Genomic DNA, 22,881 nt, shown 5'->3' on the forward strand with positions numbered 1-22,881 from the left:
TCAGGTTGCCCTGCTCCCTGCCCCACAAGCTGTTGGAACACCTTGGGGAAGCAATGAAGCATAGAAGCAGCTCAGTGATGATGCTGATGTTGACGTCACAACTTCATCAGCACCCTGCTTTGGCACCAGCAGAGCTGACACAGTCAGCAGGGGCAGGAATTTAGAGCACTAGGGATGCCAAGGCACTGCCTGTGGGAGGAAAGCAAAGCCATGGCTGTCACCTTGCAGCCCTCACTCTACAGAGGAAGGTACACAGTACTCACACCCCTCACACAAGCAGTACCCCAGGCAAGAACCATGCAGAGACACTCATTCATCTCTTTTATTAGTGTAAACATCCCCCCCTCCTCTCCTCACTATTAAATACAAACCAGGAGCACGGAGCAGCTCCCTCAGTCGCTTTCTCCTTAGGAGATGCGTAGCCGAACCTCCCCTGGAGCCCAGCAGTCTGGGGAGGGATGGGAATGTTGGATACGTTTCCCCCCAACCCAGGCAAGCAGAGTCAGGGGGAACACAGGGGATCAGCAGGGCCTATAGGCCACATCCCCGAGGCAGGGACGGCTTTTGTCAGAGGGCTGCGACCTCCAGCGTCCTATCGATACTGCGAAGGCCAAGGCGGCCCGGGTCAGGGTTCCCATGGGGAGCAGCTCACAGTATGGAAACATGGCAGGAGCCCTCTAGCACTTCCTGCAGCCCTGGGGCTGCAGCCCACCTGCCAGCAGCCTGGAAGGCTCAGGCTTCTATCTCCTTGCCACGTGGCATATGCTAAATCCAACCTCATTATTGCTTTGTTAGGGGCCCACCCCGCTGCTCCAGGCTGCAGCGGCACAAGGACATAGCCCTGCCCATGGCACAGGGCTGATGCTCCCTTTTGCCACAGGATGCCTCGAGGGCCTGGCCAAGGGAGTTGAACGAGCACCAGGCACAGCCCTGTGTCATGGGGGAAAGAAGGAAGTGTGGGATCTGCCCCAGTCCCTGTCGGTCCCTAACGGCAGTCACAACTCTGCCACAGGGACTCAGTGTGGAGCAATTCATGGGACAAAGCGAGGGCCTCCTCCCCACTGGGCCAGCAGCGAGCAAAGTGGCAGTGGACAGTGCTGGGGTGAGGAGCTGGGGGTCCCAGCGTGCAGCTCGGCAGCTACAGCCCAGCTTCACCCCACACACTGCAGCATTGCAGCTGCCCTGGGACCAGCCCAGGCTGGCAGGCAGCCCTGCTCATGCAGCATCGGCAGCAATAGCGACCACCGTCCTGGAAGGAGGAAGACAGATTTTGGGCAGCAGATCAGGTGAGGTGGATGGTGAGCCAGGCAGGGCCAGCACCTCTGTGCCGCAGGTTCAGGTGCTGTTCCCCTGTTCCTGCTCAAAGAGGGCCATGGCTAAATGCGAGCGGGACCCAACACCCTCCAGGCTGCTCTGCACGCAGCGGTGGTAGATTTCCTCACTGAGCCGTGGGTTGCAGGCCTGGTGCCGGTAGTGCTGCAGCAGGGAGGGCTCCACAGCCCGGAAGACGTGAAGGTTGGAGTATTTGATGAACATGTCATAGATGTCCAGGGTCTCGAGGATGTCCTCATTCTCCTGCACGTCACTCGCCATGCGGGTGCGTGCTGCCATGTAGTCAGCATTGTAGAAGCAGGCCTCATGGAAAACATCCCGGTCAAAGCGTCCTGCATCCCGCAGGAGGTCCAGCGTGGCAGGCGGTGCCTGGTTGTGGTAGGCGACAGCAGGGTTGTAGCCCTGGAAGTGGATGGGGAAGAACACCTGCCAGTTGTTGATTGTGTTCATCCGGCAGCGGTTCAGGAAGTCAACGGTGACCTCTGTGCCCACGCCAGCCACAAAGAACAACGTGTCCACGGGATGCTTCTTGGAGATGATGTCCATGACCTTGATTTGGGAGGGGGCATCTGTCTTCACGCTGATCCACGGGATCTTCACCTCAGCATACTTGCGCTCATACTCTGTGATCTGGGCCTTCACAGGGGCAAAGATGTCATTCTGGGTCACCTGCTGGGCCTCGAATGGATCGTAGATGAATAGGAAGGTGAGCACCGCGTTCTCGCTGCTCTCAAAGGCAGCTGCTGCATAGGTCTCCAGGAAGTGTGCGGCGTAGTCCAGCTCATGAGCAGTGAGCGGCAAGATGACGTTGATGCGGCTGGCCTCTGTCACATAAGGCATAGGGATGATCTCCACCTCGCTGAGGGGCCGCACCAGGTGCACACGCTTGGTGACAGAGCGGCTGTGACCCTTCTGTGTGACCACCTCCACCTGCAGGTCCAGCGTGTACTCCATGCCACGTGTAGGGTCAAAGCGCCGATAGCCATTCACCAGCTGCTGCTTGTGGACGTGCAGCACCGGCTGGTACTTGCGGTTCAGCTCATCCATGGCTGTGGCCACCACATCAGCCACATCAGCTAGGTCTGCGCCCTGCAGCTCACATTTGGGGGAGCCATCCACGCAGGCGTAGACCTGATCTTCTGTGAAGTAGTCCCAGCGCAGCACCTCAAAGCGAGTTTTGGGCTGGAATGGAGGAGGGATGCCGACAGGCCACGTGGCGCTGTGGTCCCCGTCTGCAGACAGGCTGCTGACGTTCTGGATCTCGAGCTGCAAGCAAAGAAGTAGAGGAGACTGAGCCCAGGTCCACCTACCAGGTCCCGCCACAAACAGCTGATCCCACCCCAAAGCGACTGCAGGTCTGAAGGCCACAGTATCAAGGCAAAAAGGTGACCATGACTGGAAGGCCCACGAGTGATAGAAGAGCCCAGATCCTAACCAGCCAAGCCAGCTCTCACCTGGAGCTGCTGAATCTCCTCGTATGTCCTCTCCAGCTCCACCTGTGCAAAGTACTTATGCAGCCGGTACATCTGGACAGGATCCGACACAGGGTGGACAGTAAACGCACTCTGGAAATGGAGGTCAGTCTCCTGCTCAGGATTGACATTCTTCCCCAGCTCAAAATACTGGTAACGTAGGCCCTGAACAAGTAAGAGATGGGTTAGAGCTGACCCAGACCCACAACCCCATCCCTCTGCATAAAAGCACAACAGGCTTCAAGGTCCTGTGTCCCTGGCAATCTATGGGGAGACACTGCCGGGGGGGGCTTTGCTCTGTGCCAGCTCTGCTGCAGGACCTACCTCGTGCTCCTCGGTGCAGCTGACTGCCGTGTGGTCAATGATGCAGCGTCCCAGCCACTCGTCAGGCCGGGAGCTGAGGATGTCATTGCGGCAAGACTCCAGGTGCTGCTGCAGGCGCAGGAGGAGGCTGCGGGACAGCAGGTACCCAAAGCCACCATGGCAATAGCGAGCCTGCTCATCTCCACCAATGAACTCCTCTGCTCGTCCCAGGTAGAGATGGGTGTCGATGCTGAGGTGTGCCACCAGGCGGTTGATGCGATACGCCTCGGTGTAGGTGTCATCCTGCACCAGGAAGAACCAGTCGAAGTCATTGACGCAGTGCTCCAGCAGGTACCGGATGGTCTGGTACATGTTCCAGATGGGCCGCTCGTCGCCGTGGGTCACCACCGTCATGCCGTGGGGCACCTTGCGGCCCCGTGTGCCCGTGAAATACACCAGGCGCTCCAGGCGATGGGCCAGCGTGCGGTTCACGGCCACCGCCAACGTGCCCAGAGTGCTCTTGGAGGTCAGCACACCCACGAAAAGCCGCTGCCTCATTCCCAGCTCCGTGCTGATGTAGCGAGTCCTGCAGGAGGGACAGAACCTCTGAGCCCGCATTGCCAGCGCTGGGCCACATGTGAGAGCAGCCAGAACCCAGCTGCAGGAACCAGGGGGGCAAGGGGGGAGGAGGAGGGGGACAAAACCCCCATCCCACAGCCGCCCCCAGCTGCCGCTCTCACAATGCTTCCCAGGCTGAATCCTTCCAGCCGGCCCCCAGGCAGGAAGCGACCCCCCCCCGTGTCTCCCACGCTCACACAGTGGCCCCATTCAGCCCCACGGCTCCCCCTGCCCGCCCACCTCCCGGCAGGGACAAGGAGGGCCTTTCACAGCTCGCTCCGTGCCATCGGCGGGGCGAGGGCCGGGGACACCGGGGTGCAGGAGGGGATAAAGCGGGGACGGGATATAGCAACAGGAGGAAGCCCAACAGCGGGCACACGCCCCGCAGCAGCAGCGAGCAAAGGGCGGCCCGGCCCGGGGAAGGCAGGAGGGAGGCGGCCGCCCCACCCAGCCCCCGCCGCCCCCGCCCCGCACCTGACGGCCTTCTTGGCGGCCCTGCCGGGGCTGGGCGGCCGGTAGGGCACGACGCGCGGCTCCCAGCTGTCGGCTCCCAGCCCGCCGGGCACGGCGTTGGGCCTCCGCGCCGCGTTGCCGTTGTGCAGCGCTCCGGCCGGGGGAGCTCCCGGGGAGCCGTCGGACGGCGCCGGGCGGGCGGCGGGGCGAGGCGGCGGCCCGCAGGGCTCCTCGACCCAAGTGACGCTGAGCAGGCTGAGGGTGAAGCCCAGCGACACGCCGATGGCCACCGGGCCGGCGGGCCGCAGCACCGACAGCAGCAGCGACAGCCGCATGGCCGCCAGGCTCCGCGGCGGACGGGGCGGACGGCACGAGCGGCGGGGGCGGCTCCCGCTGCCCGATATCGGCGCCGCGTCCGACGTGTCACCCCCGGGCTCCGCCTCCTACGCCACGAGGGGAAGCCAATGGGAGGCAACGGTGTCAGTGACATCACGGCCGAGAGGGGGAAAGGGGCGGCGTGGGGGCGGAGCGAGGTTGCTAGGAGCTGCCGGCCGGAACAGGGCCCAATTAAGGAGCAATTAAGGCATCGAGCCTCTCGGAGCCACGCGAGGCCGAGCGTCGTGCTGGGCCTGGCTCAGCGCTCAGCGCTCAGTGCCGCCGGGCCCCACCGGCAGCACGGCGTGTCCCATCCCCTGTGCACACCAAGGCACATTGGGGTCACGTTCAGGATGCTGAGCGAGCAGCTGAACACGGGCCAGTTGTCCAAACCAGCCCATTCACAGGCTGTTCTCCTCCTGAATAGGCGAGGAAGCGGAACAGGCAGAGGCGGTCACATGGAGAGCGGCTTAATAGAGGTGCCAGGAGGGGGAACGATGGAAAAGAAAGAAACGAGCGGAGATTTTCCATGGAAAACGGCCAGGAAGCGAATGGGATCGTAAACAGCCAAAGCTGCTTTTGTTTTCTGTACGCACAGAAACACGATAGAAATAGATTTCCTCCCCAGATGCAAATATTTAACGTTGATCACCCTACACGAACCCAGATCATTCTATAGCAGCGATAGGAAGAGTCGCTTGGCTCTGAAACCGCTCTCATTGGTTTGGGCTTGGATTCAAACACAGGAAGGGACCAGAAACAGCTCCGTGACACGGGGCTCTGCCACCTCCCCCCCTCGCAGCCCATGGGGCGGCAGCCAAACCCTGCGGAGCCGTGAGCCAAAGCAGCCCCCCATGGTGTCACCGCTCGGCGGGCAGCTGCAGCTCTGGGCTTTGTCTTACGGTGCCGTGGGGCTGCTGGGGGAACGGAGCCGCTGCCAAGAGCCCGCAGCTGCCAGGAGGGGCCGTGCCAGGGGGTGGGGAGCTGCAGCACCGCCATCCGTACGGCTCAGCCCCGCAGCTCAGCCCCCCGCCCCCCGGCCCCGCCCCCGATCTCAGCAGGCCCCGCCCCGGCGCTGCGGTGCCGTCACTGGGAGCTGTCCGCTCAGCACCATGCGCGGGGGCCGGGGCCGGGCCCGGGATCGCCGCGCTGCGCGGGGCCGCCGCGTGGCCGGGAGCGCAGGTGCGGGGCGGGAGCGGAGCGGGGGGAAGCGGGGCGAAACGGCGCCGAACGCGGCGGAGGGAGGAGCCTGGGAGAACCGCCGGCTGCGGGCGGGAGGCGGGCGGGGCCGCGGGAGAGGCCGGGGATCGGGAGAGAGAGAGAGAGAGAGAGAGAGGGCCCCGCAGCCGCCGCGGGCCGGGGGGGAGCCCAGCCCCGCCGCCTCCGTGTCGAACAAAGAGCGAGGCGGAGCGGCCCGGCAGCACTTGCGGCCGTCGCGTAGCAACGCAGCGCCGAGCCCGCCCCGCCGGGGGCCGGGGAGCGGGACGGGGCGGGAGCGGGGAGGGGATGGGATGGGGATGGGGGGAGGGATCCGGTGGGTGCGGGGCGCGGGCAGCGCCGGGCAGGGTGACCCCCCTGTGCCGCTAATAGGATCGGAGCGAGAGCGGCTTTGTGCGGATCGCGGGGTAATTCGGGCCGGGACGTGGCGGTGAGGCCGCGGGGCCGCCCCGCTGCGGGGGTTCGGCGGTCGGTTCGGGCTGTAGGAGCGGTACCGGAATCCCTCGGCCCGGCCCGGCCCGGCGGGTGGCGGAGCGCCAATGAGCGGCTCGGCTCTCCCTTAGCAACACGGCCGCGCCAATGGGCGAACGCGGCCGCACGCTGCGCTGCCCGCGCCCCGCAGCTCGGTCCCGGCGTGGGCCGGGGGCAGCGCCGCTCACGTCCCGTCCGCTCCCCGGCGGGTAAAGTCCGACCCCGCTGAGCCTCCAACCGGGGCACTAGGAGGGCACCCGGGATTAGGGGCTAAGATCAGCCGGAGGGGCGGGGGGAGCGATGGGTCTGAGCCCGGTTTGTGCCGGGGATGGATGGATGGATGGATGGATGGATGGATGGATGGATGGATGGATGGATGGATGGACGGATGGATGGGGCACGGCACGGTGAAGTAATTCCAGCCCGGTAACGTTCGGGGGGTGGTTGCTTTGAGGCTGCTGTAACGTGGCACTCAGATGGATAAGCGGTGACATTATATACGGGTCCCAAACAAAAGTGAACCTGGGAACGTGTCCTAGGAACAAAGAGGGGTGGGAGCAGTCCGCAGGTGGGAGTGAGCAGACAGAGGGTTTAATTGGGCTTAAGCCGGAGCCGGATCCGTCTTTGCAAGGGATTATGATCCCTCCGTCTGTGCAGGCACTGCAGGAGCTGGGCACCCCCAGCCCCGTCCCGACCCCTGGGTCAGTGTGAGCAGGGCACGGGGTGGGGGCAGCAGCTCAGTCAGCGTCATGGGTCATTGTTGGGCCGGGTCTGGTGCACAGACCTGCTTTCCATAAGGACACCGCAAACTGGAACGGGAATGAAAAATAGCCAGAAATATGATTAGAGGATTGGCGAAAATGCCTTAGAGTACAAGCGTTAAGAGCTCAATCTGTTTAGCCTACAAAAATAGAAGACTGAGGGGTGACTTAATTACTGAACATAATTACTTCCCAGGCGGAAAATGCCAGGTAGTGGCAGGTTCTCCCATCCAGCAGGGAATAGCAGTGGGAGGGCCAGCAGCAGGACTTGGACGCTGTCCCCGTGTGCCTTTTGTCCCCAGCCCAGCAGTGATGGGGCCGTTTTCTCACGGGTGGGTGCTGGGATTTGGGGCAATTGTCTGAGCTCGGCACGGAGCCTGGCTGGTGGCTGGGCCAGCAGCATCCCGGGGATGGGGGGATGGAGGATAGAGCAGCCCCAGCCGGGTGGGCACCACCTGCATCCCCTCTCTCCCACCCTCTCTCTTCAGCTGGAGCTGGTGCCGGGGCGCAGCTTTGCCCGCAAGCGATGGGACAGGAGCGGAGCTTTTGATGCCTCTCCCAGGACTCCCCAGAGCCATGACTGCAACTGTGCAGACGCTGCGCTTCAAGCTGTTGCCGCACGACACGGGCCAGGAGTGGGTGCACAGCTGCCAGCAGGAGATTGAGCGCCGCTACCAGGTGGTGCCCTCGGTGGTGTGCGCCATGTGCTGCCTCTTCGGGATCATCTACTGCTTCTTTGGTGAGCCGGGCTGGGGCATAGCAGCTGGAGAGGGGGCAGTGGGGGCTCGTGATGACCGTGCTGACGGTGGTGGTCTCTCTGCAGGTTACCGCTGCTTCAAGGCTGTCATGTTCCTGACGGGACTGATGTTCGGCTCCATCATCATCTTCATGCTGTGCTACAAGGAGCGGGTGCTGGACACGCAGCTGAGCGTGGAGGCGTCGGTGGGCATTGGGCTGGGCATCGGGGTGCTGTGCGGGCTGGTCACCATGCTGGTGCGCAGCGTCGGCCTCTTCATGGTGGGGCTGCTGCTGGGGCTGTTGCTGGCGGTGGCCACGCTGGTGGTGATGGAGCAGTTCTACCACCCGCCCACAGTGTGGATCCCCATCGCGCTGCTGCTGGGCGTGGGGATGCTCTTTGCCGTGCTCACCCTGCAGTGGCAGCGTTTCTTCACCACCCTCTCCACCGCCGTCTTCGGCAGCGCCATTATGACCGTCACCGTCGATTACTTCATCGAGCTCTTCCTGCTGGTGCAGTACATCTACGAGCGCATCAAGGTGGCCCCCGCTCGCCCTGTGTGCTGGTACAGCTGGGTCATCCTGGGCGTCTGGCCACTGCTCACCGTGCTGGGCGTCCTGGTCCAGTGGAAGGTCACAGCCGAGGGTTACTCTCACACTGAAGGTGAGCAGAGGTTGGGGGAAAAGGAGAGGGGGTGATGTTGGACACAGTATTGGGGTGCCACCAGCAGGTGGTTGGGGTACGACAACACTTTGAGGTGCTGACCACCCTCCTGCCCCACAGTGATCATCAGCCGGCAGCAGCGCCGCGTGCAGCTGATGCGCATCAAGCAGCGGGAGGACCGCAAAGAGAAGAAGAAGAAGCGGAGGCCCCACCACCCACCTCCCCACCAGCACAAGGCCCACCCGCCTGAGCCCGCCTACCGCCGCAAGCCCAACCCTGTGCGCCGCTTCGATGGGGACGTGCTCTCCCCAGTGAGTCCCACGCCCAGGGTAGAGATCTCCCCAGGCCTTGGCCAGCTCTTCCTTCTGCAGGGGTGGGACGGGATGGGTTGGGACAGGATGGGATGGGACGGGATGGGATGGGATGGGATGGGATAGGATGGGATGGGATGGGATGGGATGGGATGGGATGGGACAGAGCGGGCCAGGAGCAGAGCTGCTCACCTTCTGCCCCTTTCTCACGCAGAGCTACATCCAGAGTTTCCGAGAGCGGCAGACGGGGCCATCCCTCAACAGCCTCATTGCCAGCTCCCATGCTGTGGTGGACCTGGACTATGACTGCAGCTCCACCGTGCCCCTCACCACAGGCTCCGGCCCCGCCATGCGGGTATAAGCCAACCCAGTGACCTCGAGTGACACCAGCACCCCAGCCTGCTCCCACAGACCTCTTTGGACACATGGGGCTGTTCCTTCAGCCTCGGGGCTGTGGAGGCTATGGATGGAGAACCTTCCTGGGGCAGCACGGGACTCGTCTCGGTGAGCCCAGGATGCCTGTGAGACCCAGCCATGCTGGGCATACACCCAGGCAGAAACTCAGCCCACGGACTGGGGCTATGAGCACCCATGGACTCACAGAGTGTGGTGTGAGCGGCTCTGCTGCACGTTTCCCCATGGCCTGGGCACACTCCTCCTGTACCCTGACTCCCCCCTCTCCATGTTCAAGCCCTCCCAGAGCAGTTTCCCGTGCCTGCTCCCTCCCCATCGCGCCCCACAGCAACTCCCCAAGTGCCTGTCCCCACGTTCCTTCTTCAGAGAGCAGCTCCCCAAGCCCCTGATCCCAGAGTGATTACCCTGAGCATGTGTGCCCCATCCCACCCCAGGCAGCACTCCCCAAACCCTGCCTTTAGGGGTTCCTGCCCTACACAACCTCCTTGCCCCCAGAGCAGCTTGCCTGCCCCCTTCCCCTGTTTTCCTGGGCTGAAGTGGGGCTGACTCGGGCAGAGGCTGCCAGGGCATGGGGCTACTGCTGCAGGGTAACGGCACCGGGGCTCTGTCCCACCCGGGCACTGTGCACACTCCCCTGAATGTTTTGACAGGAGCCAGGACGCAGCCTTCGGGAGGAGGCTGGGCTGCCCCAGGGACCCCCCAGCATCAGAGGCCATCGCTGTTTTGCTTGCGACTGGATTTTATAGCGGCTGGGGGGCCCTGAGGGCAGCACCTCTGTGGGGCAGGGCAGGAGCCCCTGCTCAGAGCACCGCTGCAGACAGAGGCTCCCTCCTTGTATATACTTCTCTTGCTGTGATTTGTATTAATTTATTACGGAGTGAGCCAGGACCTCCCCGCAGGCGGGATGTGGGGGGACCAGAGTGGGGTGCCCCCGGGTGCTTTCCCATCCCCGGCTGCCACCCCAGGAACTGCATGTTTCTGCCACGCCGTCTCTGCAGCGCCGTGCTGCCGCCGTCCCCCTTTTCAGCCTCTTTTGTAAATGTGCCAAACGCTGCTGAGGCCACGGCCACACAGTAAAGAGCCTTTCGGAACTGCTGTGCCAAGGTGGGGGCTGCGCTGGGGGGCTGGGGACCTGAGGTCCGTGCGCTCCGTGTGCACCCCAGATCCTAACTCCCTGCAGGGACAAAGTGTGTTGGGGAGCAGGAAGGGGGGTAAAGACCCCCAGCCAGGGATCAGATCCCCAGAGCAGGAATGGGTGGGACAGATGGATGTGGGTGCCGGTGCCACTGCATCCCTCTGCGTGCTCACCTTCCACCAGGAGCCGCGCGGTGGAGCGGTCATCAAAAGCATCACAGGTGTATGAGTCCTCATCCTCGGGCCCCACGCGGTGGATGATGAGCGTGCGGTAACAGTCCAGGTTGCAGATCTCATACTTGTCACCAGCAAAGATCTCGGTGTCCCCGCGCAGCCAGCGAACGCGACCCCGGGCGTGTGACACCGTGCACTCCAGCGTCGCCTTGTGCCGTGCCAGCACCGTCTTGTCCCGCAGAGGCTTCACGATGCGGATGGGCAACACTGGGGCATAGGGGGGGAGACATCAGCATCTGCCCCCCACAGCCCCACGGTGCCACCCTATGTGCCTGCTACCTTCCACCTGCAGGCTGGCCGCTGAGCTGGCCATCCTGGCCGCAAAACGGATGGTACCCGCATCCTCAGGGCGCACTGCGCAGAGCAGCAGGAAGTGCCGTGTGCCTGCAGAGGGGGGTGGAGATGGTTGAGCACGTTGAATTCTCACATCCCCAGCCCCAAAATGGAGTGCAGGGCACGCTGCCCAGTGTGGGAGGCACAGCACCTTCTTGCCGTATCTTCACCGTGCTGGACACCTTGATCTTCTCCCCATCACGGAACCACTCGCCCACCACATCACCATGGGACACCTCACACGTGAACACAGCATTGTCACCTTCCTGCACACGGGCATCTTGCAGCTCCTGCACAATGTGGACCTGGTGCTCTGCAGAACAGGGGCATGGTGCTGGGGCCAGCTGGGTGCCAACCCCCTCTGTGGCACGAGGGTGGGCAGCCAGCAACCATACCATGAACGTGCAGCGTGGCAGAGCTCTGGCAGTCACCTGCCTCACAGGTGTAGATGCCGGCATCGGGCAGCACACAGCGGCTGAGCTGCAGGAGGCGGCGCCGACCTGCAGAGTACATGCGGCAGTGGGGGCCTGGCCGCAGCTCCATCCCGTCCTGTGTGGGCAGCGTGGTCAAGGTCAGCTGGGTTGGTGCCCCCCCACCATGCGCACAGTCTGGCAGAGAAGGTGGCACCTGGGGGGTGAAGCCACCAGCCAGGATGGCGAGTGGAAGAGCTCTCACCTTGAGCCACTTCACCTCAGCGCTGGGACGGGACAGCTCACATTCAAAGGTGGCAGCCCCTGCCTCTGGGACCTCCAGGTCCTGCAGGAGCTTCACCATGCTGATGGGAGGCTCTGGGGAGAGGCAGTGTGATGGGAAGGCTCAGAGAGGGAAAGGCATTGGCACCGGGGCACAGGGACAGAGAGCAGTGCCCGAGGTATCTCAGCGCTGGGTAGGGGTGACCTTTCCCTGGGTACTGCTATAGGTGAGTTCCCCACTGCTAAGCATCCATCTCCTCAATGGGAATGTTGTGTGTCCTGCTCAGCCTTGGCACCACCCCCCCAGTACTGTGCCCCATTACCCCAGTGCCGTACCCCGCACAAGCAGGCGGGCGCTGCAGCGCAGAGTGTCAGCAGTGAAGGTGATGGTGCCCGAGTCCTCCAGTGCCAGCCCCTCCAGCGTCAGGCTGTGTGTACAGCCCTTGGCGCTGACCTGGCACGTGGCACTGGGCTTCACCCGCACGCCACCACGTGTCCAGACCCCAGGCACACCGGCGTGGGACAGCTCCAGCAGGAAGGTGGCCGTCTGCTTCTCAAAGGCCTCCACATCAGCCAGAGGCCGCCGGATTGACACTTTCTGGGCTGTGAGGAAAGGGGACAGTGCTGGTGAACGGTGCCCTGGCACACAGCCCTTTATCCCCAGTCCTTGCTGGAGCGATCCCCACATACAGGCCTTGTTTCTGGGAGCCCCATAGCATCCTTTCAGCAGGATGACCCTGCAGGGTACTCACGCTCCACACTGAGCTTGCCCTGCGTGCGGTCGTGCAGGCTCTCGCAGCGGTAGGTGCCACGGTCAGAGGGGCTGACATTGCGGATGGTGAGGGTGCGCCGGCGCCCTGACTCACACATCAGGTACTTGTCGCTGGGCTGGAGGAGCACGCCTTGCTTCAGCCACTGCACCTCGGCTGCCTCGTGGCTGACCTCCACCTCCAGGCACACATCCTGCTGCTCCTCTGCCACCACGTCCCGCAGCTTCTGCACAAACAGAACCTGCGCCTCTGCAGGGACAAGGGGACCAGTGCACAGCCCTTGAGATGCCCCATTGCCCCATCCCCATCCTGCTCACCCTGCACACTGAGCCGGGCTGTGCTCAGCAGCCCCTCGGCATTGGCTGTCACAGTAGCTGCATCACTTGGCTGGCAGCCGCGCACGGTGAGGCTATGGCACAGCCCACTCCTGGCCACCTGCAGCCGCTCGCTGGGTACCACTGGTCGCCCATCCAGCTGCCACGTCACTGCCACGTCCTCGGGGGACACCATGCACTTGAAGGTGGCATCGTCACCTTCCAGCACCGTCAGGCTCTGCAGCTCCACGATGATCTCTACCACTCTGCGCACTGAGCGTGGCCATCAGGGCACATGCCCATGGCACAGGGTTGGTACTGGGGTTCTGGGGTACCCGACCCTTGGGGCAACGCTTACCCTGCACTGTCAGCGTGGCCAACGTGCGGTCATCGTTGGACTCACAGCAGTACTCCCCAGCATCCTCAGGGCCCACACAGTTCAATACCAGCGAGCGCTCCCGGCCTTGCACCCGGACCTCGTGGCGTGCATCAGGCTCCAGCACCTGTCCATCCTTCAGCCACACCACATCACCACGGGCCTTGCACAACTCACACCACAGCACCACCGTCTCACCCTGCCGTGCCCGCACATCCGACAGCCCACGCAGGAACTTCACCTGCAGCTCTGCACGGACAGCCATCAGTGTGAGCATATCCCCGGCACCGCACTGTTCATCCCCCTGCCACCAGCACTCACCCCGCACGCTGATGTCGAACTGCATCTGGTCATCAGGGGACAGGCAGGTGTAGACTCCAGCATCCTCCTTGGCCACATTGCTGAGGACCAGGCTGTGCACACGGCCGTCACACCGCAGCTGGCAGCACTCGCTGGGCACCGTGAGCTGCGGGGGGCACAGCCAGGTGATGTCAGCTTGCTCCTTGGACACGACGGCTGAGAGCACGGCACTGCCACCCTCCAGCACCAGCAGCTTCTCCTGCACCTCCTGCTTGTTCACAAACAGCACTGGTGCTTCTGCACCAGGAGCAGCGGTCAGCCCAAGGTTGGGAATACGGGTCCTGCCCTGCAGGGGACATCTCCATAGGCTCACCTTTCACATGCAGAGTGAAGTACACCTCGTCATCCCCAGCATCACAGAGGAAGGTGCCGGCATCCCCCAGTTCCACTTGTTTGATGGTGAGGCTGCGTGCTGGGCCCTCACTGCACACCAGCAGCCGCCCGCCCGAGAGCAACATCTGCCCATCCTTCTGCCACTGTGCTTCTGCTGTCTCCAGGGACAGCTGGGCCACCAGCGTCACGCTATCCCCCTCCTGCACCTCCAGCGGGCTCTGCGCCTCCTCCTTGTTCACAATGCGCACAGACTGGGCTGGGGTATATGGACAGGGGTGTCAGGGTGATGGCAGGGATGGCCACGGTGCCCACTGGCATGACTTAGGGGCTTGAGTTGCTGTGGGGCTAATGGTGATCATGGTGGCGCAAGCTGGGGGTCTCTATGGGACAGGCTGACTGAGGCTGATGGCTAAGATCCCTCTGGGGAAGGGATCCCAGCAGGGATGCTGGCAGAGCCCCCTCCTTCATCCTTCCCAACTGCTGAGTTAAGGCCATTGATTTTTGCCCCTCACCAGCCCCAGGCCTTGCTGGGAGCTGGGATACCGGCACAGCCTGCTGTACAGCTGATAAAGGCTGTGCTGAGCTCAGCTCTTGGCAGCCGAAGCAGGAGGAGAGGCGCCTGGGAGCCTGCCAAGGATAAATTTAACCAGCCCCTGCCTGGGGGAGGCAGGAGACACGGGTCTGTTGGCCCTGACCCGCCTCTTCCAGGCTGGCAGCTCTTTGGGGACAGGGCTCTCACCCTCACCTGGTGCTGCCACCCTGCTCCTGCCACCCCTGCTCACCTGTCACCTCCACGCTTGTCACCATGCGGTCGGTGGCAGCATCACAGACGTAGCACCCCGAGTCCCCAGGCTGTGCCCCACGCACAGTGAGCTCCCGCAGCGCCCCACGGGCCACAATGCACACCCGCTCCCCTGGCTGCAGCTCCCGACCATCCCGCAGCCAGCGAACAGCAGCATCGGGCTGGGACAGCTCACAGGCCAGTACTAGGTCCTGCCCAGCCACCAGGCTGCGATGCTCTGTCGTGCCCGTGTTCCCCACGATGCTCACTGGTGGCTCTGGGGCTGGAGAAACACACCATGACAGCAAGTGCTTTCCCTGCCCATTCAACCCATCTCCACTTTATGTGCTCCCTGTTACCTTCCACGGTGACGCAGAAGATGATGCTGTCATCGTGGGTGTCACAGAGATACTCCCCTGCATCCCCGTCTGTGGCACCCAGGATGACAAGTGCCCGGCGCTGCCCATCCTCCTCCAGCCGCACATGCCCCGTGTCCTGCAGCTTCTCCCCTCCTTGTACCACTTCACCTCCCCATGGGCATGAGACAGCTGCACCTCCAGCACCAGATCCTCCATGGCCCGGCAGCGCCGGATGGTTGGCAGTGCATCCCTCTCCAGGATCCTGACAGGAGGGTCTGTGGCACCGCTCACCAACAGAGCAATGGTTAGCAATGGCCAGGAGCCCCCATGTGAGGGCAGACCCAGAGTGGGGATCCTAAGGTTGGGGGGGGGGGCTGCTGCCACCCTGTCCTATCCATGCACCCAGTGCCCCTGGTTCTCACTCACCTAACACCTGGACGGTGAACATCACTGCATCATCGGCTGCATCACAGAAGTATTTTCCAGCGTGCTCAGCTCGGGCAGCAGGGATGAGCAGGCGACGGTGGGCACCCTCCTCCTCCAGCACCCAGCTTCCCCCTGCCTCCAGCCGGACTCCATCCCTGGACCAGCACACGGGTGCATCGGGTCGGGACAGCTCACAGGACAGCATCACTGTCTCCCCTGGAGACACCTTCACAACAGGTGGAGGTCTCTGCGGCTGCAGGATTTTCACTGGGGGCTCTACAAGGACAGCATGGCACTGGTGCAATACAGGAGATGAGTGAGGCAGGGGGCACCCAGGATTGTACTGGGGCTTCCTCACTAACCTGTCACCTTGACATCAAATGAGACAGACTCATCCTTGCTCTCACAGATGTACTCCCCTGTGTCCTCAGCACTGCTCCTGGGGATGAGCAGGCAGCGCCAGGCGCCATCCACCAGCAGCTGCAGGTTGTCAGTCTCATCCACCTCCAGCCCATCTTTAAACCAGCGCACAGCAGCATCGGGCACAGACAGCTTGCAGCGCAGCTCCACACACCCCGGTGCCAGCACTGGCAGCTCCAGTGAGTGCTGCGCAGGGTGCAGGATCCGCACTCGTGGCTCTGCTGGTACACAAAGGAAAGATGTAAGGATGCATATACACTTGCTTACCCCCACTGCAACTCTAACTGCAGGGCTGTGCAGGTGCCAGGGCACTGCCTCTTGCCCCAGCACAGTGACACAACAGCTGGAGGGCAGGAGCAGAGGGATAATGTCCCATGCCAGCAGTGGTACCTGTGTGCTCATTGTGTGCAAGTGTTACAGCCAAGAACCCCCTCCAGGAGCGCACAGAGTAGCAGCAGCATATTCCCCACATGCTGTCCTGGCTGTGTCACCCACCTGACACCATGACATTATAGGAGACAGCAGTGTCTCCAGCGTCACAGATGAACTCCCCTGCGTCCTGTGGGTGGGCACAGGGCAGCACCAGGCGGCACCGCGGCCCCTCACGCTCCAGCACCAGGCTCTCGCTCTCCTCCACCTCCTCCCCATCCTTGTACCAGCGCACTGGGGCTTCGGCACGGGACAGCTGGCACCACAGCTCCACACGCTGCCCAGCCACATAGGTGTGTGGGGTCTCCTCATTGGAGCTGACAATCCTCACTGGTGCCTCTGCACAGGACAAAGGACTCAGTGAGGTGACATGGGGTGGGTGTGCATCACGCAAGGATGGGCAACCCCGGCAGCTCACCATTCACAGTCACCACAAAGCTCACGGTGTCATCCCCAGCATCACATGTGTATGTCCCCGAGTCCGATGGCACAGTGGTGGGGATGTGCAGCCTCCGCCAGCACCCCTCTGTCTGGATGCTCAGGGTCTCACTGGGCACCACAGCCTCGCCATCCTTCAGCCAGTGCACGGGGGCACCCGCCGGGTTCACCTCACACTCCAGCAGCAATGGCAGCCCTGCCAGCAGCTCCCGGTGCTGCTGAGCTTCAGGCACTGTGGTGATACGAGCCTGCGGGGCTGGGAGAACCAACAGGGCAGGGTATAGCACACTGCCAGACCCACACAGAGAGGCAGCAGGGGAACGGCTCTGTCACAGGAAGGATGGAGCAGACCGTCCAGCTGAGAAGCTGCATCCTGTGATGAGGCAGCTGGGCACACAGTCAGGGCAAAGGGGAGAAGAGGAAGAAATGGGTACCCACCTGCCACCGTGATGGTGTAGAAGACTGAGTCACCACCCACATCGCAGACAAACTCCCCTGCGTCCTGGGGGTGGGCACAGGGCAGCACCAGGCGGCACCGGAGCCCCTCACGCTCCAGCACCAGGCTCTCGCTCTCCTCCACCTCTTCCCCATCCTTATACCAGCGCACTGGGGCCTCGGCACGGGACAGCTGGCACCACAGCTCCACACGCTGCCCAGCCACATAGGTGTGCGGGGCCTCCTCATTGGAGCCCATGATCCTTACTGGTGACTCTGCACAGAGATGTGGAGCTCAGCATGTTGCATGGAGGAATACTGACCATAGGGCATGCAAAGCCCTGCATTGCACAATGGCTCCATTTGCTCCTTGTTTTTGGGTTGCAAGACACCACCTATCCCACATTCTGCATGGCACAAGTATTGGGGCTACCCTGCTGGCTCACACTGTGCTGCATGGCAAGGAACACCACAGTGTCCCCATCTCTGCTGCCAGCACTGTGCTGTGGGTGCTCTGCCTGATGCGGTGACCTGCCTTTTTCCCTGCCCTGTGCAGGGTTTCCACACTGTGACCATGCTGAGGTGTTTTGGTTGCCTCCAATGCTCAGTGCCAGCACACAGCAGTGCACTGTGGCACACAGCCAGCCTGCAGGGCCTGACCTGCCCCACACCAAGCCCACATCCGTCCCATTCCCTGATCAAACGCTGTGTCCAAGGGGGCTGCTAGAAGCAATCACATCGCGCCAGACACTGAACCTGAAACTCACCACCTCCCGTTGGGGTCTGCCATTTCCCCATGCCCTGAGAGACCCTCAGAGCAGCAAGTGGCTTTAATCCATTGAGAAGTGGGCAGTGAGCCCGCAGTATGGTCAGCCAGAGTGAGACTGGCTGGGAACTCCAGCATCTCCATCCCTGCCCTTAAATTCTGTGCTGGGCACCATCAGCTGTCAGGGAGAGGCAATATGCCTTCAGACCTGTTGCCTTTCACCAAGCTCAGCCTGCTCAGAGTTCTTGTTTGAGGGGCTGTGGATTTGGGGCTCTCTCCTTTTCACTTCTCATTATCTTTTCCCACCTGAGCTGCCAGCAGCCAGGGCAGCCACCACATGGTGCCGCTGCCAACAGCCGGTCACCGGGAGCCAGGCAACTGCTAATTTTTAGGGCAGCAATTACCCCTGTCTGTCAGAGTGGCATCCAGCTGTGAGTTGTCCCATGCCAGATGCCCCTACCTCTATTTTTAGGCACTGGGGTCATGTTTACTGGACAGCAAACACCATTTTTGCAGGGATTCACAGTGCCTGCTCTCATGCACCCCTCTCGGCCCTTGGGACTCACCTGCCACCGTGATGGTGTAGAAGACTGAGTCACCACCCACGTCGCAGACAAACTCCCCTGTGTCCTGTGGGTGGGCGCAGGGCAGCACCAGGCGGCACCGCGGCCCCTCACGCTCCAGCACCAGGCTCTCGCTCTCCTCCACCTCCTCCCCATCCTTGTACCAGCGCACTGGGGCCTCGGCACGGGACAGCTGGCACCACAGCTCCACACGCTGCCCAGCCACATAGGTGTGTGGGGTCTCCTCATTGGAGCTGACAATCCTCACTGGTGCCTCTGTACAGGACAAAGGACTCAGTGAGGTGACATGGGGTGGGTGTGCATCATGCAAGGATGGGCAACCCCGGCAGCTCACCATTCACAGTCACCACAAAGCTCACGGTGTCATCCCCAGCATCACATGTGTATGTCCCCGAGTCCGATGGCACAGTGGTGGGGATGTGCAGCCTCCGCCAGCACCCCTCTGTCTGGATGCTCAGGGTCTCACTGGGCACCACAGCCTCGCCATCCTTCAGCCAGTGCACAGGGGCACCCGCCGGGTTCACCTCACACTCCAGCAGCAATGGCAGCCCTGCCAACAGCTCCCGGAGCCGCCGTGCCTCAGGCACGGGGGCGATGTGGGCCTGAGGGGCTGGGAACCCACATGGAGGGGTAAGAAACATGGGAGGTGCTTCCCACCTGCTGCTCTTTGACTCATGGGGTGCTTGGTGAGCTCACCTTGCACATGCAGTGTGGCTGAGTCCCGCACACCGCTGGCCACAAAGGTGACACGTGCACCGCTCTCTTTCAGCCTTGCTGAGCGGATAAGCAGCGAGTGTTCTGTCCCGCAGTGCTGCACACTAAAACGCCCACTCCTCTCACCTTGCAGACTCGTATCATTCAGGAACCACTCGCCCTGCACCGAGGCTGACAGCTCCACAGAGAAGCGTGCATCCTCACCATCCTGCACCCGCGCATCCTGCAGACCCCTCTCCAGGCACACAGCTGGCACTGCAGCACAGCATGAGCTCAGCATCATGGTGTGTGAGCACCTGGTACCACACAGCTCCCACGCTCCCACCCACATGGAGGCCCTGTGTCCCCTCACCGAGATGCACGCAGCCAGGGAATTCCACAGGGTCACTGCGGCCGTACTTGTTGACAGCACAGACTCGGAAGCAGTAGTCGGCCTCGCGGGGCACGCTGTCGCCCAGCACCTGCACACGGCCGGGCAGCTCGGTGCTCAGGCACTGCACCCAGCTGCTGCCTGTTGCCTCGCGCCGCTCCAGAATGTAGGTGCTGGGCGGGCAGTGGTGAATATCAGTTGCAGGGCACCACATCAGCAGGGCCGCGTTGCTCTGCTCTGTGCTCAGCTGGGCTGCCATTGGTGCGCTGGGAGGGTCACGCTTCACACCTGGAACACATGGCACAGTGGGGATTGGAAGCTGCCATCCCACCTCTCCACCATTTCAGACCCTGGTCAATGAGGAGAACAGAGGGTGCAAGGAGGCCCCATGCAGCCCAGGGCTTACACTTGACACGGAGCTGGGAGGATGTCAGTGACTCCCCGACAGAGAAGCAGATGATGCCCGCGTCCTCACGGGTGACGTGCACCAGCACCAACAGGTGTGTCCTGCCAAAGTTCTTCAGCACAGTGCGTGGTGACTCGTGCAGCTGCAGCCCGTTGCGGCTCCAGCAGGTCCCCTCCATGGCCTCCCGCGTCTCCACGCAGAAAGCTGCGTTCTCGCCTTCCATCACATCCAGCTTCCGCGGCAGCCTTTTCACAATCAGCCCTAGGAAAGGAGACATGTGAGGGCAGGGGGATGCTGGGGCTGCATTATGGGATGGCAGAGCTGGGCACGGCCCCACCTCGTACGGAGACCTCAGCGACGCTGCGGCCCCGGTCCTTCATCTGGCAGAGGTAGATGCCGTCGTCATCGGTGCGGGCATCGCAGATGGTCAGACGCCGCACCACGCCGCACTCCTCCATCACGTACTTGTGGCTGGGCTGCAGCTCCCGGTCCTCCAGGAACCAGGTGGTGGGGATGTTCCCCAGTGGCACCTGGCACTCCAAGACTGCATCCTCCCGCTCCGCCACCTCCACGTCCTCCAGTGGCACCTGGAACCGCAGCCGGTGCTCTGCCAACAGGAGAGATGGGAGCTGAGGGTGCTCAATATCCTCCTTGCTCAGCACCCTCCCGGCCCCCTGAACACCACCCCTGGGGGTAACCATGCATGTGGTGCCCCCACATTCCTCCCACATCAGCAGCACAGCCGTGGGGAAGGAAGATGGCAGCCCCCTGTTCCCAGCAGCTATTTTGGGATGCAGCAGCTGGGCAGGAGGCATTTGGTATGGGGCCTCAGGGAGCACAGCCCCCAAGCAGGGGGTGCAACACAGCCCCGGGGCGCACACCTACCCTTCACCTGCAGCTGCACAGCACTCAGTGTCTGCCCAGCTGTGTTGGAGGCGGTGCAAACATACAGGCCCTGGTCCCGGGGCCGGCAGTACAGCACCTTCAGGATGAAGTAGCCCTCACGGTCCTCGTAGACCAGGTGCCGGCGGTCGGGGACCACGGCCTTGCCATCCTTTTGCCAAATGATCTCTGGCTTGGGCTTGCCAGTGACATAGCAGCGGAACTTGGCATGCTTCCCTGCGCTGACAGAGAACACCTTGGCTCTTGATGTGCCGTTGGGTGCCGGTGCCCAGGTGTCGGTGCTTGTGTGCCGCAGTCGCCTTGGCTGGGTGCTGTCAGAAGGGGAGCACCGGGGCTCCACCAGGAGCACAGCTGCAGCCAGGGCCTCCTTGGAGCCACTGCGTGCCCGGCACACATAGACTCCTGCATCTGGGGGCCGGACCCCAAACAGCTTGAGGTAATGCCAGTCCTCAGGCTGCTGGCCCAATGCAAAGTGGCTGCTCTCGAAGAGGTCACTCAGCTTGCGACCATCTTTCTCCCACTCAAGCAGCAGGCAGGGCTGCCCCAGCACTCGGCAAGAGAAGGTCACGTCCTCCCCACGGCACACCCGCGCCGATGAGGGCCCCACCAGGAAGGTGGGCACTCGGCAGCCAGCATGGCCTTCCTCCTCCTCCTCCTCCTGCTGATGCTCCCCAGCCTCCACTCGCAGTGTGGCAGCAGCATAGGTCTCACCAACGCAGTTCTTGGCCTTGCAAACATAGAGGCCGCCATCCTGCGGGGTGACGCAGGACACCCGTAGGCTGTACATGTCCCCCTCAGCCTCCATGCAGAAGCGGTCCGAGGGCTGGATTGGGGCTGTGTCCTTCTCCCAGAGAATGCTGGGCCGGGGGTCACCTGCGATCTGGCACCTCAGCATGGCGTCAGTGCCGCTTTGTGCTGTGAAGGCGCGTGGGTAGGCCAGGAACCGAGGGGCTGTCCCATGGCTCTCCATCACCTTGGGGTCAGGGCAGGAGGATGGCCAGGAGCTTCAGCCTGAGGACAGAGAATGGGGTCAGGCTGCGGTGCAGGGCATCTCACCAAGAGCAATGCCGCATCGAGCCCAGGCTGGGAGGTGGGAGCTGCCTGTGGGGCGTGGGGTTCACTGGGTCCCTGCAGTGCTGGGGATGGGGCTGGCTGAGGAAGAACGGGCCCCAGCACAGCCCTTCCCCACCCGCTGGGGCATTCCTGCAGTATCGGGTGGTGGCAGAGCCGCATTCCTGCCGCATCTGGGCTGGCTCAGTGCACAGGTGCTGATAAGGGGCTGTCATGGGGCTGGAGGCATCCGGACGCATCCGGGTGCTTCCTGCCTGGCTCAGCAGGGTGAATGGGAAGAGGGGCCCTGCCCAAGCGTGGTCCCAACCCCAGCCCCTGTGTGTCCAAGGCCAGGACTGGACATCACTGCAGGGTGCAGAGAGACAAACAGGAAACAACTCCTGCTTTTGGAGGGTACCACCTCCACGCACAGTGCTGTAGGTACCCGTGCCCACCACCACGTGCAGCAGAAGTGCTCCGTGCTTGGAGCCTTTCCTGGGCAAGCCTAAACCTCATCCCCTGCCCATGTTGCAGCCAGGGCTGTACAGAGGCATCTATACCTCCCTCAGGGATAGCAGGGACAAAGGGAAACCCAAACATTCCCTGGCTAGGCTGAAGGGGAATGTGGGACAGAGCTCATCCCCAGGGGCCAGGGCCAGGTTCCCCCCAAGCCCACACTCCAGGCTCCAGCACACAACAGCCCCACGGCTCAGCCCTCCCTTGCCCCCCCACCCCCTCCCATCACTACACAGCACTGTCTCCTGCCTCAGGCACCCACCTCGCACCAACACCTCTGTCCTGCAGCTCCCGGTGCCAGCACACTGCTCTGCTGCTCGCCCAGCTCTGCTCCCCAGTGTCAGCATGCAGGGATCGACCGTTAGGAATGTCTGCAGCTGCCGTCCCCAAAAATACCCTCTGATGACATGCCAGGGTGATAAGGCTGAGCCTGCTCCATGCAGCGCCTCAGCAGGGCAAGGCTGCCCTATGTATAGCACCGGCAGGCAGGCAGCACAGCAGCAGCCGGGTGCAGCAGACCTGCTCCTGATGGGTGTGTGTTCAGCCCATGGCACTGCACTGTGCATGGCATGCAGCATAGGGATGGGATGTGCTGCAGCCAGCCAGCCCAA

At 62.7% G+C, this 22,881-nt stretch overlaps 3 protein-coding genes across 8 annotated transcripts; 1 reads left to right on the plus strand and 2 right to left on the minus strand.

Annotated features, from left to right (window-relative positions):
* Positions 1–308: 308 nt before the first annotated feature.
* On the minus strand, positions 309–4,608 carry CHPF (chondroitin polymerizing factor). The gene is made up of 4 exons (XM_015868915.2): positions 4,200–4,608; positions 3,129–3,693; positions 2,787–2,969; positions 309–2,598 (listed from the first exon to the last, which is right to left on the minus strand). Exons 1-4 carry the CDS (start codon positions 4,511–4,513, stop codon positions 1,336–1,338), a joined length of 2,325 nt encoding a protein of 774 aa, XP_015724401.1. The 5' UTR covers positions 4,514–4,608; the 3' UTR covers positions 309–1,335.
* A 1,006-nt stretch (positions 4,609–5,614) lies between these two features.
* TMEM198 (transmembrane protein 198) lies at positions 5,615–10,218 on the plus strand. 6 transcript variants are annotated; one of them, XM_015868925.2, is made up of 5 exons: positions 5,615–5,735; positions 7,492–7,742; positions 7,827–8,402; positions 8,523–8,731; positions 8,928–10,218. In XM_015868925.2, exons 2-5 carry the CDS (start codon positions 7,553–7,555, stop codon positions 9,072–9,074), a joined length of 1,122 nt encoding a protein of 373 aa, XP_015724411.1. In that variant the 5' UTR covers positions 5,615–5,735; positions 7,492–7,552; the 3' UTR covers positions 9,075–10,218. The 6 variants fall into 6 exon arrangements, with proteins under 6 accessions (XP_015724411.1, XP_015724410.1, XP_015724405.1 ...); XM_015868924.1 differs by lacking the exon at positions 5,615–5,735 and adding an exon at positions 6,052–6,178; XM_015868919.1 differs by lacking the exon at positions 5,615–5,735 and adding an exon at positions 6,185–6,451.
* On the minus strand, positions 9,979–22,674 carry OBSL1 (obscurin like cytoskeletal adaptor 1). Its single transcript, XM_015868908.2, is given in 28 exon segments — positions 9,979–10,301; positions 10,436–10,702; positions 10,775–10,879; positions 10,980–11,141; positions 11,224–11,377; positions 11,504–11,616; positions 11,857–12,123; positions 12,273–12,539; positions 12,608–12,877; positions 12,963–13,229; positions 13,302–13,577; positions 13,654–13,929; positions 14,456–14,737; positions 14,814–14,966; positions 14,969–15,088; positions 15,240–15,515; positions 15,602–15,877; positions 16,155–16,427; positions 16,507–16,782; positions 16,965–17,237; positions 18,294–18,566; positions 18,646–18,921; positions 19,008–19,280; positions 19,378–19,683; positions 19,802–20,062; positions 20,139–20,408; positions 20,687–21,715; positions 22,533–22,674. Coding segments are annotated over 27 exon segments (7,008 nt in total). The 5' UTR covers positions 21,675–21,715; positions 22,533–22,674; the 3' UTR covers positions 9,979–10,293.
* Between the last annotated feature and the right edge of the window lie 207 nt (positions 22,675–22,881).

Source organism: Coturnix japonica, chromosome 7 (assembly GCF_001577835.2).
Source record: "Coturnix japonica isolate 7356 chromosome 7, Coturnix japonica 2.1, whole genome shotgun sequence".
In the NCBI taxonomy this organism is placed as follows: domain Eukaryota; kingdom Metazoa; phylum Chordata; class Aves; order Galliformes; family Phasianidae; genus Coturnix; species Coturnix japonica.